This window comes from Penicillium argentinense (assembly GCF_028826775.1).
Source record: "Penicillium argentinense strain IBT 30761 chromosome Unknown utg000010l_segment0_segment0, whole genome shotgun sequence".
Classification (NCBI taxonomy): Eukaryota; Fungi; Ascomycota; class Eurotiomycetes; order Eurotiales; family Aspergillaceae; genus Penicillium; species Penicillium argentinense.
In genome coordinates, this window is record NW_026622669.1 from 2,865,874 (window position 1) to 2,882,591 (window position 16,718).

Consider the following 16,718-nt stretch of genomic DNA (forward strand, 5'->3'; position numbering starts at 1 on the left):
GTCCTGTCTTCCATGGCTCCCAACGCAGCAGTTGATCGTCTCAACCGCCAAACCTTGACATTCTGAACTTTTGAACCGTCTCGACTTCTTCACATCGGTATTTCTGCTTCCAGATATGTCTAAAGGTTTTAAACGCCCTTAGATTGGTCGCATTCTAACTACGCCTCCGCCGAGAATGCCGGGCTTGCTTATCTCGGTTAACGGAAGCTGCATGAAGCGGTGAACATACAAACACACCTGTTCCAAAAGCGGGAGACGACGAGCCACGTGAAAGGCCTGAGGGCCCTCGCGAGGCAGACTTACAATGCTTTGTATACGCTTGTAAGTCCTCGCCAGGCGATTGTAGCACCTTGCAAGGCCGAACACGAATATAGCAGGCGACTCGCGAGCCGTTCCAGCAATGAGATGCCAGACGCACACACTGCCACGATCGACCCCAATGCACCGGGGCAATCAGTTTCCTTTTTCTCACCAGACAGTGCACTCCTCGATTGGAGTACTGGCTCTGAATGGTTCATGCCACGAGGGTGGCCCCTGCTGGGCGGGTTGCACAATGCTGCATCCCCCTCACCTTAGCTGCAGAATCCTGCATGCGCCCGCTTCTGGAGCTTGTCCGGCGCCCAGATCGACTCCATCAGACCCGGGAAGCACGTTCCCGGCTTCGACGCTGGAGCTTAACTGTCGCGACTATATATTGTGCTGCGCGATCCACCGCAATCTCCTATCAAAATGACTTCCTGTTTATGCAGACTTGCCCCTCGCTTCTTCTGGTCGTGATCTTTGACGGCGGGTCTGAGCTCATTTATCTACATTCACAATGGTGTGGAATTATTATGATGGCAAAATCCTGTTCGTCACCGGGGGCACAGGATTCGTCGGCACGACGGTCATCTACAGACTCTTGAGCAAGGCAACGCCAAAGCATATCTATGTGCTATGTCGAGGTGGCTATGAGTAGACTGCACAATTTTCCATTGGGGAGACTAGACATACTTATTTTTTTTATAGGAGAGCCAAAGTAAAATGGTCCGACATGCTACCCGCCGCCGAAGCCAAGACTCTCATCCAAAGCAATTGCATGACGATCCTAGACGGCGAGTTAGGAGACACTGCAACAATGGACCTTTCCGACGAAGACCTTCAAATACTGAAGCGTAAAGTGCACGTCATTATCCACGCAGCTTCCTCAATTGCTCTCAAGAACTCACTCCGTGAGCTCGACTACACGGTCATCGCACCCACAACTTGCCTGGTGCAATATGCCTTAAAATTTGCCAATTTGGAGAAGTTCGTCGTCCTCTCAACCGCCTACGCAAACGCTCATCTCTGGACAACAAGTAAATCCACCGATGTCGCAGTTGAAGAGCGGATATACTCGCTCGGATCCAAAGACGAAAATCCCATCGAAACGGCTCCCGATGTCTGGAAACAACTGCAAAAAGAGGGAACCACGGACGAGTACGAAAGTCATGATTTTCCATGGCCCTATGCGTATGCGAAACAGTTGGCAGAGCGGCTTGCTCTAAACAAGGCTGCTCTGAAAGATGCCTCGGATAAAATCCTCATCATCAGACCTTCTGTCATTGGACCGGCTGACCAATTCCCTTATCACGGTTTCACGACCTCATATTCGACTCCATCAACAGCTTGCGCGGCTGCGTACGCACTACACCCCGGGCGAAAGATCAATTTGGCGACACGCTGCGAGAACCCGGAAAAGGAGGCGACCATTGATGAGGTACCGGTAGATGTGGTTGCCGATAGACTACTAGTGCATGTCGCGCTCGGCTCAAGTGGATGTGTCCATGCAGTTAGCGGGACAAAAGGGCGACTGCGCCTCGAAGACTGGTGGGCGGCATTCAAAAAGGAGCGGCGGTGGCCCTGGAATGTCAAACCTGTTTGGATATCGGAGGATTGGCATTCCTCGAATTTACATCATGTTGCGAAGAATCTGAAGATTATTGGCACTTCCTTTGCTTTTTCGGAGGAAAAGACCGATCTCATTGCAGAGAAGCTCGATGATCGGAATCTAAAGATTTATGCAGATCGCTCTCAGCCATATCACAATTCGCTTGTTCATCGACGGCATCATATTCACAATCTTGCTCGGGAGATGGCGAAGAAGAGTAGGTTGCCAGCATGCTCAGCGGGGATCTTATTGAGGAAAGGCAAGCCTCCAGTTCATTTGGACAAGAAGGTGGCAGTGAAGTGAGAAATTATTTAAATGACACTGTGTCAAAATCTTTCTACGTTGATCAATGGTCCATGTCGGAACGAGTGCTAAGATGAGGCTCTTTCGGGATATATTCTTCTGCCAAGCTGCAAATAGTTAGTTGTCATGCCTATACTTCAGACTTTGTCAAAGAAGCCCAGTCTCATATATCTGAGCTCATTCTCACGAATTCCACATAATAAAAAAAAAAAAAATTTATTCCAAGCGAGATAATCGCCCTAGATACATTGATTTGATTCGATGTATACCAAAGGGAAATCGGCGGAGGCACGGGCCACGCGGGGAGCCGAAATTCTTTTTGCCCCGCCACTCTCAATCCCTCCAGCAACACTCGCGATCCACGCATCATGGCCCCAACGGCGTGCTTTAACTGCAAGGAGGCCCGGGCCGTCATTATTCGCCCTAAGAACAGACACAAGCTTTGTCGTGCCTGTTTCATCGAGATTTTCGAGACCGAAGTACACGAAACCATCACCGGCGCAAACCTCTTCTTCCGCGGCGAGCGAGTGGCGATCGGAGCCAGCGGCGGCAAAGACAGCACCGTCCTGGCGGCAGTCTTGAAGACACTGAACGAGCGATACGACTATGGACTGAACCTTGTACTCCTCTCGATCGACGAGGGGATCCGCGGCTATCGCGATGATAGTCTGGAGACGGTCAAGCGCAATGCGCAGCAATACGAGATGCCCTTGACAATTGTTGGTTATGGCGAGCTATACGGGTGGACGATGGATCAGGTTGTGGAACAGATTGGGAAGAAGGGAAATTGCACCTACTGCGGTGTGTTTCGTCGACAGGCGCTGGATCGCGGTGCTGCGCGGTTGGGAATTCAGCACGTCGTTACCGGTCACAACGCGGACGATGTGGCGGAAACTGTCATGATGAATCTGCTTCGTGGCGATCTCCCCCGTCTCTCTCGGGGAACTAGTATCGTGACTGCCTCTGGTGGCTCGGATATCAAGCGAAGCAAGCCGTTGAAATATGCCTACGAGAAAGAAATCGTTCTCTACGCCCACCACCGTCAGCTCGATTACTTCACCACCGAATGCATCTACTCGCCCGAGGCGTTTCGAGGCAGCGCTCGTACTCTGGTCAAGGACCTGGAGAAGATCCGCCCCAGTTCGATTCTAGACATCGTCAAGAGTGGCGAGGACATGGCCGCTCTTGTTCCTCGGGAAGTATCTCAGAGCGGCAAGTCGTGCAAGTCCTCCGCTGCTGTCGAAGAGGAAGCTACCGGTGGTTGTGGAAGCCAGAATGGACGTACCAGCGGTGGAGAAATGGCCGCGATGGAACAGCAATTGGCTGAAAATGAGGCGGCCGAGTCTCATGAGACCGAGATTCAACTTCCAAAGAAGGTCAACGGCAGAGCCCCCAAGGTCGTCAAGGCTCAGACCTTGGGTCATTGTGAGCGATGTGGCTATATCTCCAGCCAGCCTATCTGCAAGGCATGCACTCTTCTCGAGGGTCTCAATCGGAACCGTCCCAAGACGGCCATTGAAGTCGGTATTGGGATGGAAGATGAGGAAGGCAGTTCAACGCTGGCCCGGCAGATGGAGCAGGCCCAGTTGACCAACAGTTGAGCCTTAACGAATCAGGTTCCTTCTACGAACACATCTGACCATCTTTACCACCACCCGTTGCGACTCGACCTATTTCGGGGCTGAGCCCTACAATGTCCTACACGCAAAATACCCAGCTTACAGACCGGCTACATCCCACGAACATTCAAATCACGCGACTCATTTCAGTCCGCGATGGGATTCACGAGCGATCAGGACGCCCGGCAGGGGCACATTGAACTATGGTCCTTTTGCCTGACGCTGCGAATAGCGCATCGGCATCAGTTTTGGATTACAGATGCCGCATGATATACCCCTAGCATAAGCACCTTCGCAAAGAAGCGTCAACCAGATAGAAATATCAATTTCGCCATGTCTATATTTTATACAAAGTTGCCATGGATATACAATCTCAGGGTATCTCAATACCCGGACCCTCCTTCACCCTACTATCCTCCTTATCCATACATTGCATGCCAGTGGTCCCATACTCCATCCGGACTCGACAACTTTTAAGGACTCAACCCAAATCCAACATTCCCTCAGATCAGTTGTAAAGACGAAACAACTTTACTCAGACTTCTTCCCCTCGGCATCATGCAACTCAGGCAAATCAAGACCAACCCGTCTGGCCGTAAGACGAATCCGCTCCTCCTCATCAAGGTTCATGCCAGGGTTATACCGCTCCAGCAGCGCCGCATATGTCCGTTGCGCGCGAGCATACTGCGCCAACTGCTCCGCCTCCTGCAGGCGCAGAGCGCGCTCCTCGTTCGAGGTCGGCGTGGAGAAGGGAATGGCGTCGCTGCCGCCAGTGCTCGCTATTGAGGAGGATGGGGATTTTGCGTCGGTTGTGGAGGCGGTTTGCGGTTCGGAGCGGAAGAGAGTTCGGAGGCGGTTGTGGATTGGGGATGGGGCGGTGCGGCTGCGCTTGGGGAGCTCGCGGAGGAGCGCGCGGTAGGTGCTTCGCGCTTGGTTTGTGAAAGGTTGTGTCATTTTGAGCGTGGGCTGGTTGAGGGGTTTGCCTGTGGTGATGATGAGTTGATTGCGGGTCGTTCTCTAAGATGTGATGGGGATGATGTTCACGTGACTTGTATATACGGTCAAGGTCTTCGACTGGATAAAAATACGCTAGGCAAGGCCTAACGTAATCTATAGATGATGTGAAAACAAAATCAAAAGGGTACAATTATTTACTGCTCAATCTACAAGGGATATTCAGTCAAAGTCGTCATATATACCAGAGGTAGGATTATTCCGCATCGCGGCTGACGATCATCGCTACCCCATCAGAGCGCACTCCTATATACAGAATTCGTAGCAGAGTCTTGCAGTATTGCCGCTTCAAGCGTCATAATGTTCATGCCGTGGAGCCAATTCCAAAAAGCATGCGAAGACAAAAAATCAGGCAGTATATATCAATCATAGAAAGCGTTTCGACGTGAGAATGGGTATGGCGGACAGGAGACCAAAAGATCAAAAGGGAGACGTGCACAGATGAAGGTATTTGGGAAACAAGCGATACGAGACCTATGCGCGTAGCCAGCCGAATTTCTTTCGGCTGGGCTCGCTGCCGTTGGATGGTTCGACTTGCAGGCTGCGAGCATACAAGTCCTGAAAAATGTTAGTAAATGTGGAAACAGGTTACAATGCAGAGACAATATTCTTACCTCCTCGTCTCCCGACAGCTTTGAATCCAGGATCAATCGTTCGATATCGTCGTACTTTTGGGCTTGGGGATGGGGCGACTTTTGGCTCCGCTGAATCCCAAGGATAACCTCGCCCATCACCTCGAATTTCTTCCAATTAATGCGAGACTTGTTCTCGCCCACGAACGTCTTGTTGCCCTCCTCGGCAGAGACCAGATCGCGGCGATGCAGTGGAAGAAAAGGAATCCGCTCGGAGAATGAGTTTTCCCAGGCCAGGCGATAGGCAAAGTGGCTTCGCTGGGTGCTCATGAGAATCACCAGACGCATGAACTCCTTCTGGGTCTGGACGGGGATCAATTCGCGGGTCTGGGTGAGACGGTGAACAGGGGTGCCATTAATTGCAGCAATGACAGCGCCCAGGGAGTTGTAATTATTTTGACGACGCAGTTTGGCCGCGATCCCCATAAACTTCTCCAAGCATCTCGCTCGGTGCTTGGGTTTGTCCCGAAGAAGAATCATGCTTGCCACGAAGAATGCCAAATGGTTGAACTGACGGACCATACGATTGACATTCTGCAAGCTCTTAATCTTGTCCTTGTCCACTCCCGATATGCTGACATGGCGCACGAGATCACGAGGGCGGAAGGAGTTGTACATGATCCAATCGATGCGAGTCAATTCGCGCGCAAAATCCTCATCCGGCGTCTCCATAAAGTAGCGCCATTGGATTTTGGTGAGCACGGTCCTGGAACTGAGTTCCAGTCGGAGGGCTTCTTTTTGTGAAGCCTCCATGGATAGAAGAGAAAATGATTGGTTGAGGGTGGTGGAGGGTTTGTCGGTGTTGGAGGAAATAGATAATGTTCCTGAGAGACGTGATGTCGAGTCATGTGGCCCATCGCTGAGGTCCAGATTGCTCATGCTGTAGATAGGATCCTCTTCCTCTTCGTCTTCGTCGCCATCGTCGTAAGTGCCTGTCAGGAAAGGCGCTGGCGAGCTTCGACCAGAGTTATCGAAGAATGTTTCTGTGAGACTGGAATCATCCACATCGCCATCGCTGAAGGCCCATCCCATATCGTCATCTTCGGCGTTCGAGTCGAGAAAAGAGCCGATCTCTTTGGCTGCAAACATGTAGAAGTGGCTCTTTTCGAGGGTAGCCACGAAATCGGTGATTCGTTTCCGAGTTTTCGGGTAGGCAAAATCGCCCGGGTAGTCCGAGGCCCAGAGGGCGATGACATTGAGGAGGCGCAGCTGGTCGGCCATACGGGCAAGCTGATCGCTGTTGCTGGATTCGTTCTTCTCAAACCGAGTGACTAAGGCATTGAGAAGGGCCGCCGGAGCGGCGAACTTTCGGTAGAGACATAAAAAGATGGAGACGAACTTCGAGTCCTGCTTCGACATGGGCTGGGCGACCAGACGATCGACCAACTCGTCGAAGCTTAAACCCGACTCGGCGCTCGAATTGCTCTCGCTGCTAGGCTTCGGGCGCACGACGTTGCCTGGGATCATGGTCTGGCTGCCATCCATCTCCTCCATATTCAAAAAGCTGCTGAAGGCGTCGGCGCCTCCGCTGTGTCCCCAGGCAGGTTCAAGGCGTTGACGCTGGTGTTCCTGGATGGGAGAGCGATCCCCCTGGGCGGATGGGCGACGCGGATTCAGACGTGCGCCTGACGGTGGAGTTTGCGGTCGCACCGGTTGAGAATTACTTCGGGCATTTCGCGACGAACTGGAAGCATGCTGTTGCGCCAGATCGGAGGGGACGGCTGGGTCGGTGGGCACACGGTGTACACCGTTCCCATCGACTCGATCGGAGACCGACGATGACGAGCCGCCAGCGGCTCCGGGGGCGAGGGCGGTAGAGGTTACTGAATTGGCACGATGGTGCTGCCAGTCGAGGGGCGGCGTGGGTTGAAAAGACTTGGTCGTCGTGCGCGGCGGGGCAGGGGCGGGCGGAGGAGGATTACGGTCAGACGAGGCGAGGTCTGGGCGGATCAGGGCGAATTAGCGGAGGTCAGAACCAGCGGAACGCCACGGATTTATTCGAGGACTGCTGCGCTCTTGGGGCTCTCCTCTGTCGATCGGTGGGCTCTGGACAGAAGGGAAAAGGGTAGCGAAATGCTAGTGCCGTGACCCACCGAGCAGGGGTCATGGCTCTCCCAATATGCACCTTTTCGCCCTACTGCCCGCCGTCGCCCATTGTCTCCGAACAAAGCATTCTCTCCTGACCAGGGGGTACAACTCACCTTCTCGGTGCGAAATAACGGCTCGCAACACGAGCGCAATGCACATTTGCTGCGATCGGGGCGACTCGGGCGAGGTTCGGTAAATCTCGTGGCGCTCGTGGACCACGGCCATTTCGCTGTCCTCCGGCCGTAGATCACACTTGCATGCAACCAGCAGCAAGGGCAGGGGTGACGGCGGTGCATCCATGGCATCTAGAGCCAGCCGAGGTCAGCAAACACGAAAAAATTTTTTTAAAAAAAGGAACACGACGACATCGCGGTGGTGGCATGAGGTTGTCACAAGGAACCTCGGGGGGGATGAGGGGGGTCAAGGCGACTTCAGTGTTGGGGAAGCGGATGTAGCATTTCACTCGCTCATGGACGCACCGATGAGATCTGTGGAGGTTTGGTCAAACCTCTCGGGTTGAGTGGCATCATGAAGCATTAATACTCCGTCGACGATGGGCGCCGCGGCCTCGTCGCCCAACCGGGGCCATATGATCTTTTTTATTGTCGTGGTCCACTATCACTTGGTGCAAATCGACCTCCAACAATCGCACCATGTAGACCGATCCGTCCAGGGACATTTTCTTCTTGGTCGAGAACGACGACGGGGCATATTTCATGTCCAGGGCCCACTTGATAAAGCTCGACTTCCCGGCATTATCCTCACCGACCACGGCAATGGTGACTTCTGGTAGACTGGCCTTGGAGGGTTCCTGCATACCAGGGCTGCCGTTAGTAATCAGACGATCTCATTGAACAGTCGTGCGCTGCAGGATGAATGCGAGCAGATCATGGAGCATTGAACGCACCTCGTCCCCGTTGTTCCGAGACCGAGACCGCTTGGAGGCATTGCTGCTTTTCCTTGAAGGGCCTTCCTCTTCCATGAGGGTGTGTCCGACATTCGGTCCCGATCTGCGGCCGGAATCCAATTCGTGTAATTCGCCTGCCGGGGCAGACGACGTCCGATTGCCCATCCCGGGGCGCTGCGGGGGTCCTACGGGCATCGCTTGCGTCCTGTCACTCAAGGCTCGCTCGCGGCGGGCTTGAGAAGACATAGCAGGCGGCGGAAGATGACAGGTCGACAACGAGGGTCAGGAGCAAGGTGATGAGGCAGGTAGAGGCGTCCACGGAGAGTCGACTACTGCATCTGGGCGAGCAGCTGCAGCAACATATCCATGGCCTTTTTCTCTGGGAGAGAGGAGGGGGGTTGAGAAGGAATCAAATTCGGGCGTAGAGAGACTTCTGCTGACTATGGCCAGAGATCCATGCGGAGATCGCACAGGATCGAGATTGAACGCACTGCGTGTTGCTGTATAGCCCAAAGCGGCAAATTTGAAGAATTGGAGAAACGAAGAGGCGTCGCCCCGAACGTGCCGACTAGGAGGTTGCGGGAGAAAGGAACCGTGGAACGGAGGTGGGCACTGTCAACGGGCCCGGGCTTTCACGCTGGATATCTTATATTCTAGTAACTGCACCCTCACCTCCTGGTACTGGGGCCCTGAAAGCCGGCAGTGCGAATGGAGAAGTGCAGATTGCAATCTGGATGGATCACAGAAATGCAATTCCAGGGGTTTTTTTTTATTTTTATTTTCTCGGAGCTGAACGCGCGCCGCTCATTGGAACCGGCGGTGGCCCGTTCTCCAGATCTCGCGTGCCCACTCATCGCCTTCCCTCTCGTCTCCATCGTTCATTCGCTGGCCTACGAACGAGCTGAGCTGAAACGTGAACTCCTCCGGACACCTGGCACTTCTGAAGCAGCTCTGGCAAGACTACCAGACGAACTAGTACGCCTTCTTGCTACCGAGCTCCATTCAGGAGGGCTTAAATGCAAATACACAAATCGACCCGATGTCGACCGCCACCGCAAAAACTCCCCTCGCCTCGGGCTTTGGGGCTATCAATTAATATCGAGATGGACTATTGCCCAAGCCGCAAATGCGACCGGAAGGGAACCCGTACTTTTGGCCGGGGAAGAAGGGTACTGCGTCTGCCAAGTGCACGACGCAACCGATGCCCCGGGTCGCAGTGGGTTAGGGGAGTCCACACATAGAGTCAGGGGCCTGCCTGGGCCCTCCGCGGGGCCCAAAAATGGGACGCTTGGGAGAATCGGGGACCTCACTCGGCCTGGAAACTCGACCAGTCCGATTTATGCAGTCATCGTTCCATATGGGCCACGGCCACAATTCACGAAAACCCATCCTCGACGCGGGAATCGTCGCAATCAGATGCGAGCTGGGGCTGATTTTTCGGAGTCGCCACTCGTCACTCGTCGGTCGCGACGTGCGCTCGTGCTTGTGCTATGGGAAAGGACCCCCGGCAAAGCAGCTTCTTGCAGCTCTTCTAGCTGTCAACCGACGAATCCCACCACGCAGCACCCCCGCCGCCCCTTCATTGGGCTTGGTCTCTTGCACAATCACAGATCTCGAGCGACTTCCAGGGTACAAAGGCTGCGTGATACCTGACGACTAAGCCAGACCACCTTAACCCTTCAGCAACATGCCGTCCAATCTATAGGTACGTACCAGGTTTGTTCGGAGTTGTGGGTCAGATTTGCAGCGACGCTCAGCCTTTACACAGATCGAGCTACTCTATGTATATGACCGAGGACGCCTCAACCCGGGGAACCAGAATGAAACACATGTAGACCGAATTAGAAGCCTCCCCGCAGATACTATCGACCAGTCGTCACTCTAGCAATTCTGGGAAGACAAGACCGATACGTTGCCCCGAGTCATGTTTCTCAGCTGGTGGGACCCTCCAGACGGTGGGTCTTGACTCGGCGTCGTCTTCGCCAGAATTTAGTACGGATGAAGACTTCTATTTTAGGAAGCTGGGCATGCCTTGCGCCTCTTCCGACGCGCACTGTGACTGAAACAAGATCGCAGCCCTATCTTGATCGGTTAGATATCTGTTTGATCGCCCAACCGTTTGACCTTGTTTACTTCAAACTTTGATCTTGTGTCAAAGTCGAGGCCGAAACGTAATCCAAGAGCCTTTAACTTTGGGCTCTTTTGTCGGCTCGCATATGCAAGCAAACGAGCAAATTATGTCGGTGGCCAGCTCACCATGGGAGTATTTCAGCCAGCACAATCAAAACCAAAACTGTTCCAGGTAAGATAACTCATTAGCCTCCATATGTATGCGTATTCGTACATTCAATTTCATTGTCCCGCAATGTGTTGTCCACTCCCAAGATGAAACCCCAAACGCCCGCAACATATGCTCAAGACACCTAGACCGAGCCACCTGCTTGGCCCGGTTGGTCTTGCTGGTTGTTCTGTACCAGATTCAAAAACTGCAAAAAGGCCTCTGCACCGGCCCCCGTCTCGTTCCCTTCTTCGCAATCCTGTCTGAACTTCCGCACTCTGCCTAGGCCACGATTGAACCCCTTCTCGGCAGTCCATGGACCACGACTCCGACGCGAGGGGGCTTTGCCTCCTCGTCCATTGAAACGGCCCCTCGTGGGAGGTGTGTACCATTCTATCCATTCGTCTTCCAAGGTCGATCGATACATGTCATGTAGTTGGTCGCGAAGCAGGGGGTGACGGCGGAGAAGCTCTGTTATCTCTGGCGAGGCGGATATAGATGAAGGAGCTAAATTCTTCTCCTGAGGCTCAGCGCAAGCTGTCGAGTCGTGGTTGAAAACCCCATTTTCCATAGGACGCTCGACATGGCCAGGTGTAGATGATTCGGCCGGCTCGCTCGGTGCTTGTGGCTTGGGAGCGCAGTAGATCTTATGTGCCTGAGTGCACACGAGAGAGCAGCTGTGTAGAAATCGAATCAGCACCCCTGCCAATACTCAGGAGAAATAGCAAGCTTCCAAATACCTCATCACCATGCATATCGGACACCGATACTTGGACGGCTCCGAGGAACAGACTTCGCACGAACCGGGCATTTTCCTCGATAGATCAGGACTCTGCGTCTCGGAATCCGTCCGTCATATTCGACCGGTCAACACTTCGGGTCTGTGGGTGGCCAAGGGACAAAGTCGTATGCCGGAACGAAGCTTGAGCACACGGCCCGGGATGCAAAAAATAAAAATCGTTGATGCCTCAGGCCGGAATCACCCCCACCGATCGCAGCTTCCCAAAACAGCCACAAGGCGAACGATCGAACCGCACGTGATTTCCCATGTATCGATCGGTTCTCTCTTCAAGCATAATCATTTGAGGGGAATGTTTCATGCTGCAGTTCCGCAATTTGAATCGCCACCGTGACGTTTGCCTCTATACTCGACAAATTCCTGTGAGGCGTGATCTGCGTTCATGGCAAACCCGCCGTCAGCCCTTCCGCCCCCATTTAATGGGTCTCCTGGAGTTATCTGATCACGGACCACGGCCGTATTGGGAATGGGCGGAGCCCCATAAGTCGAAAGGGTGCAATACGTGCCGACGACGGAAAGTCAGGGTAATGTTCCCCGGTCCTACAGGAGGATAGTGTTTCAATTTATAGAACACTCTAATCTCCTCTCTAGTATGATGGAGCCAGGCCAGAGTGTGTGCGTTGTCTGGAAAATGGACATGTATGCGAAGGCTATGAAAGAAGCTACGTTTTTGTTCACAGGTCGAATGCGTCAGGAGGTGCACAAGCTCTCGTTCAGCGGCTCCACCAGCAAAAATAGGAGAAGACAAGAAAAGACGATGCATCTGGTCTGCCAGCTGAAGAGCCTGGCGTGCCTCGATTTGATATCAGGTCCGAAGTTCTGACCCAATTTTGTCGCCATTTTTATCGACAACTTCGCACCGACTTCGTCAGTTGAGGATGGCAGGGCCGGGCCAGTCATGCATCTCCAAGACACCTTTCCTGTCCTCATGGGGAGCAGTCTGATCCTCGACGAAGCTGTCACTGCTTTGAGTTCGGCTTTTCTAGTGAAGTGCAACAAAGATGGTCATCTGCTAGTGTATAGTACGAAAGTATATGGCGAAGCTTTGCAAATTGTGCATGAGAATTCGGAACGACCGCAGATGTGGCCAGGAAGAGCTGTTCGCGACAGTGATTTTCCAATTTTACCAGGTATGCTTTTTACGCCGATCTCATTATATGGCATTGCGCTGACAACAATTTTACTGGCAGTTGATTAATTCTTCACCCCTTGGCTTCAAGGGATGGTTGGCTCATGTTCAAGGAAGCAATGCCATCTTTGCCGAACATGATAGCCATGGACCGCCCACTGTGATAGAACATCTCTTCTGTCGCCAGCTAAAATTCATGACGGTATGCCTTACTCAACACCTTACGCTTTTGTAACCTCCAAATCTAACGAATTGGAAGATATGTGACGCTATCGGGATGCGAAAGTCTGCCTACGGCTACAGTCCATTTTGGAGAAAGCAGACTGCCAAAAGTGTTTGGGCCAGCCAATTGATGAAATCCTCGATTTAATCATTGAGTGCTCAGTATTAATGGAGCAAATAGATCATATTCAGCATGGGAAGCTTAATGTGCAAGTCGACAACGGCCTTGCTTGCGAACCTCTGGATTCGAGTCTGCGTCTCTGAGATCAACTTTACCCCGGTTTCTGTAGGATGCAGGGAAAGCTCAATGCCCTTAGTCTTCTACCGAACAGTCCACAATTTGGAGTGGCTTGGACGACTTCATTCCACAAAATGTCTTTCCTGGCTCCATCGAATATCTCCCTCTTATCTACGTTGAGTCGCACTTGTTGTATTGGAAAACCTCCATTCTTCACTACCCATTGATTGACCAGCTCCTCGTATTCCGTGGTCATTCTCGTGGAAATATTTCCTTTGCGCTCCGAAATGTTTCTTCGCTGAGCACTGCAGCCCGTTATGCCACGGTTCTCTCCGAGCTCCCCGAAGATCTGATGGAAGTCGCAGACCACTATGCGAGCCTGATATGTCGCTCTGCAAAGTTACTCGTTCAACCAGACACGAAAGCTTCGGGGCCCCAGCTTTTCCTGATTCCATTCAGCCAAGCAATGCAATTCCACCACAGTATAGGTGCCACCGACAAGCACCGTTGGTGCCAGACAGTATTTATGCAGCTGCACAAATCTGGGCTTCGGCATTGCACCTTTTCTGAAAGATATGATTTGGCACAAATATAAAGCTGCCACTGTAATGGAACGCCTACTCCTTCCCTGAAGTCAATTTAAATTGAGTATGAGTCGCCGGAATCCTGAGTGTTCTATTTTATGTGCCTTACCTTGATGTACGTACCCGGTCCGTTCGATTTTTGACAACTTTCGCAAGGATAAAGATTTACCGGTAGAAGCCTGTACGAATAATTTGAAATTACCGAATTTCCTGCTTGCAACCATTCCATTCTAATTTTTGATACGCTGACCTGTCCTTTCTGATGAACCCTCCGACTTTCGGCAGAACCCATACAAAAGGTAGTCAAACAGCTCGACGCTGATTGGTTATTCGATCGGAATTTGTCATCCTAACCGGTCACATGACCCAATGATTGCGTCAGAGTCCGGCGTGTAGCGCCTCTTCAACTTTTGCGCGGTGTGAATACAACTTCTCTGCATATACCAAGATACCCCGAAATTGTGACAAATCAATATGTCTATGAGCTCAAAGTCCACTACCATGTTTCGCCGTGCGTTACTCAGCGCCCGCACGGGCTCGTCCGTCGCCGAGTCCTGCTGCCGAACTATCAGACCCGTGGCATTCGCTCCGTCCAGGAGTGTCTTTAGCGCAGCCAGACTGTCTACTCTTACAGCCTCAGAGACTCGTCGTCGACCGACAGTGCGACCGCATCAGCAGTCCGTAGCGGCCAGCGGTGTCAACGGGATGTCCCCGACTAGCAAGCGAACGATCTTTATCCAGACAGAAATCACGCCTAACCCCGATGTGAGTAGTATGGAAGCTCCGACGCGCATCTCTCACATTGTACTTACCATATCAATTTCTAGGCCTTGAAATTTATCCCTAACCACCGTGTCATTCCCGAAGATTTCCCCACGTCTTTTCTCGAATACCTCAATCCTCGCTCCACCCTCGCACCTCCCCATCCCTCTCCGCTCGCCGCCAAGCTCCTCGATGTGGAGGGTGTGACATCCGTCTTCTACGGACCGGAATTCATCACTGTGACTAAGTCCAGTGATGTGAACTGGGCTCATATCAAGCCCGAGGTTTTCAGTCTCATCACACAAGCCGTGACTTCGGGTGAGACGATTGTTTCGGTTGTGGAGTCTGACAGCACCGAGGGCGCTCAAGAATACGAGGAGGACTCGCTCGCGTTCAATGAGGAGGATGACGAGGTTGTCAGCATGATCAAGGAGCTTCTGGAGACCCGCATCCGACCCGCGATCCAGGAGGATGGCGGTGATATCGAGTTGCGTGGATTTGAGAACGGCATTGTCATGCTGAAGCTGCGTGGTGCCTGCCGGACCTGCGATTCCAGCACTGTCACTCTGAAGAATGGTATCGAGTCTATGCTGATGCATTACGTGAGTTTTTCCCTATATCAACTCCATCTTTCGATTTTTCTACTGTTCAATTACTGACGAATTCTTTTTCCAGATTGAGGAAGTCAAGGGAGTTGAGCAGGTCATGGATCAGGAGGAGGAGATTTCCATGCATGAGTTTGCTCGGTTTGAGGAGAAACTCCGCCAGCAGAAGGGCGCCGGCGCAACGGCTAGTAGCCCGTTGGACAGTGCGCCGTAAATTGTCTTTCTTTACATACGATGGCATGTGAAATGCCTCGACCTGGCCTGGGAAGCAGCCAGAAATTTAGACTCGGTTGAACATACTGTATATTAGTTCCAGCAATAATCCATCTTGTGAACTCTCGCCTTACCCCCCCATTTTCGGACTTTGGTCCCAAAATAGAGACCAGAAGATCACCTCCCACATCGAGTATAGAATGGTGTCTATTATGCATTGTTCATCGTCTCCGCTAGCCGACGATCTAGACGACCGGTCGCTTTAGCGAGAGGGGGAGAATACTCCGTGTTGTGCGGGGAGACATGCAGATTCCCCGTGTTAGAAGACGAGGGGTTGATTCGGGCCAGACGATCGACCATGTGAAAAACTAATTCATAATGGTGTAATCGAAAATTTTTTTTTTTTTTTTTTTTTTTCCTTGGCTACAACATTCGGTACTGAGTACTCTAGAGTAGTCGATTCTGGTATCTGGTATGCTCATCAGGCTTATACTTGGCCATTTGAACCGTAGCCACAATGGTACTTTCGTCTGGTCACGACCAGGGACATACCACGCAATGCAGTACTTTTATCAGGCCACCGTAGGGCAAAACATGAATATCACCCGTACTTCCAAGACCGAGGCTGGCGGGGTAGTTGTTTGCTGCTTCTCCACCGACGTCAACGATATCTGCAGAAAACCGCATGGACTTTGCGGGTAAGCAGAGCAACAAATGCCCGGAACATCGGAGGGCCGCTAGATATCATTCGAGGCCGTGGTAATAACAGTTTCCTTTTGCCTGGTCAGCTTTGGAAGACTGGGGAAGTCGGGGACGGACACGCATGATGGCCAACCACCCTGGGTTGAACTGCAGATCTTTTATCCGCATGGGGCAGCTTTCGATATTAAACTGCATTGGGATATGAATTCACTGCCCCACATTTTTCCGTTGAAAGCACATGTGGTCGAGCGGTCTAAGACGTTCGACTTAAGCTAGGCCTGACACGTCAGGTTCTATGTGAATTCGAATCTCCTTTTGGAGGCGCGCGTTCGAATCGCGCCGTGTGCATATTGAAACCTTTTTTTTGGCCGCTCTGTAAAAATGAAAATCCATGAGAAAAGCGATCTTTATAATCCGATAAGTCCTAACTGTAATTTTAACCTCTAGCGCTAGCGGTCGCTATCGATTCTAGACGCCCAAGGCACCTTCCAAGGTTGTTGTTCGGACCCGCCGCCACATATATTTTCATTTGCGATCGCACTTTACGCTGTGTACTCTGCACAATCATGTTTTGACGCAATGAAAATGATGGATATAGATGACTTCAGTTGCGAGTCCTTGTCGGGCCAAGAAAAGCGACGAATGCGCCCGGAGGCTCGGAGGGCCCGTCAGATGCCATTCGAGGACGTGGCAGTACCGATGTGCCTTTGACGT

At 52.2% G+C, this 16,718-nt stretch overlaps 6 protein-coding genes across 6 annotated transcripts; 3 read left to right on the forward strand and 3 right to left on the reverse strand.

Annotated features, from left to right (window-relative positions):
- Positions 1-817: 817 nt before the first annotated feature.
- N7532_010750 (uncharacterized protein) lies at positions 818-2,212 on the forward strand (the record flags this gene model as incomplete). The annotated part of the gene is made up of 2 exons (XM_056623241.1): positions 818-954; positions 1,009-2,212. 2 exons carry the CDS (start codon positions 818-820, stop codon positions 2,210-2,212), a joined length of 1,341 nt encoding a protein of 446 aa, XP_056470657.1.
- A 368-nt stretch (positions 2,213-2,580) lies between these two features.
- Positions 2,581-3,813, forward strand: N7532_010751 (putative PP-loop ATPase superfamily protein; the record flags this gene model as incomplete). The annotated part of the gene is made up of 1 exon (XM_056623242.1): positions 2,581-3,813. One exon carries the CDS (start codon positions 2,581-2,583, stop codon positions 3,811-3,813), a length of 1,233 nt encoding a protein of 410 aa, XP_056470658.1.
- Positions 3,814-4,362: 549 nt separating this feature from the next.
- On the reverse strand, positions 4,363-4,785 carry N7532_010752 (LYR motif-containing protein; the record flags this gene model as incomplete). Its single annotated transcript, XM_056623243.1, has 1 exon — positions 4,363-4,785. One exon carries the CDS (start codon positions 4,783-4,785, stop codon positions 4,363-4,365), a length of 423 nt encoding a protein of 140 aa, XP_056470659.1.
- Positions 4,786-5,319: 534 nt separating this feature from the next.
- N7532_010753 (putative Ras guanyl-nucleotide exchange factor RasGEF) lies at positions 5,320-8,718 on the reverse strand (the record flags this gene model as incomplete). Its single annotated transcript, XM_056623244.1, has 6 exons — positions 5,320-5,403; positions 5,460-7,417; positions 7,679-7,870; positions 8,045-8,159; positions 8,218-8,376; positions 8,473-8,718. 6 exons carry the CDS (start codon positions 8,716-8,718, stop codon positions 5,320-5,322), a joined length of 2,754 nt encoding a protein of 917 aa, XP_056470660.1.
- Positions 8,719-10,895: 2,177 nt separating this feature from the next.
- On the reverse strand, positions 10,896-11,561 carry N7532_010754 (zinc finger HIT domain-containing protein; the record flags this gene model as incomplete). Its single annotated transcript, XM_056623245.1, has 2 exons — positions 10,896-11,427; positions 11,491-11,561. The coding sequence occupies 2 exons, from the start codon at positions 11,559-11,561 to the stop codon at positions 10,896-10,898; spliced, it is 603 nt and encodes a 200-aa protein (XP_056470661.1).
- Positions 11,562-14,196: 2,635 nt separating this feature from the next.
- Positions 14,197-15,303, forward strand: N7532_010755 (NifU family protein; the record flags this gene model as incomplete). Its single annotated transcript, XM_056623246.1, has 3 exons — positions 14,197-14,487; positions 14,550-15,086; positions 15,160-15,303. The coding sequence occupies 3 exons, from the start codon at positions 14,197-14,199 to the stop codon at positions 15,301-15,303; spliced, it is 972 nt and encodes a 323-aa protein (XP_056470662.1).
- Positions 15,304-16,718: the final 1,415 nt, after the last annotated feature.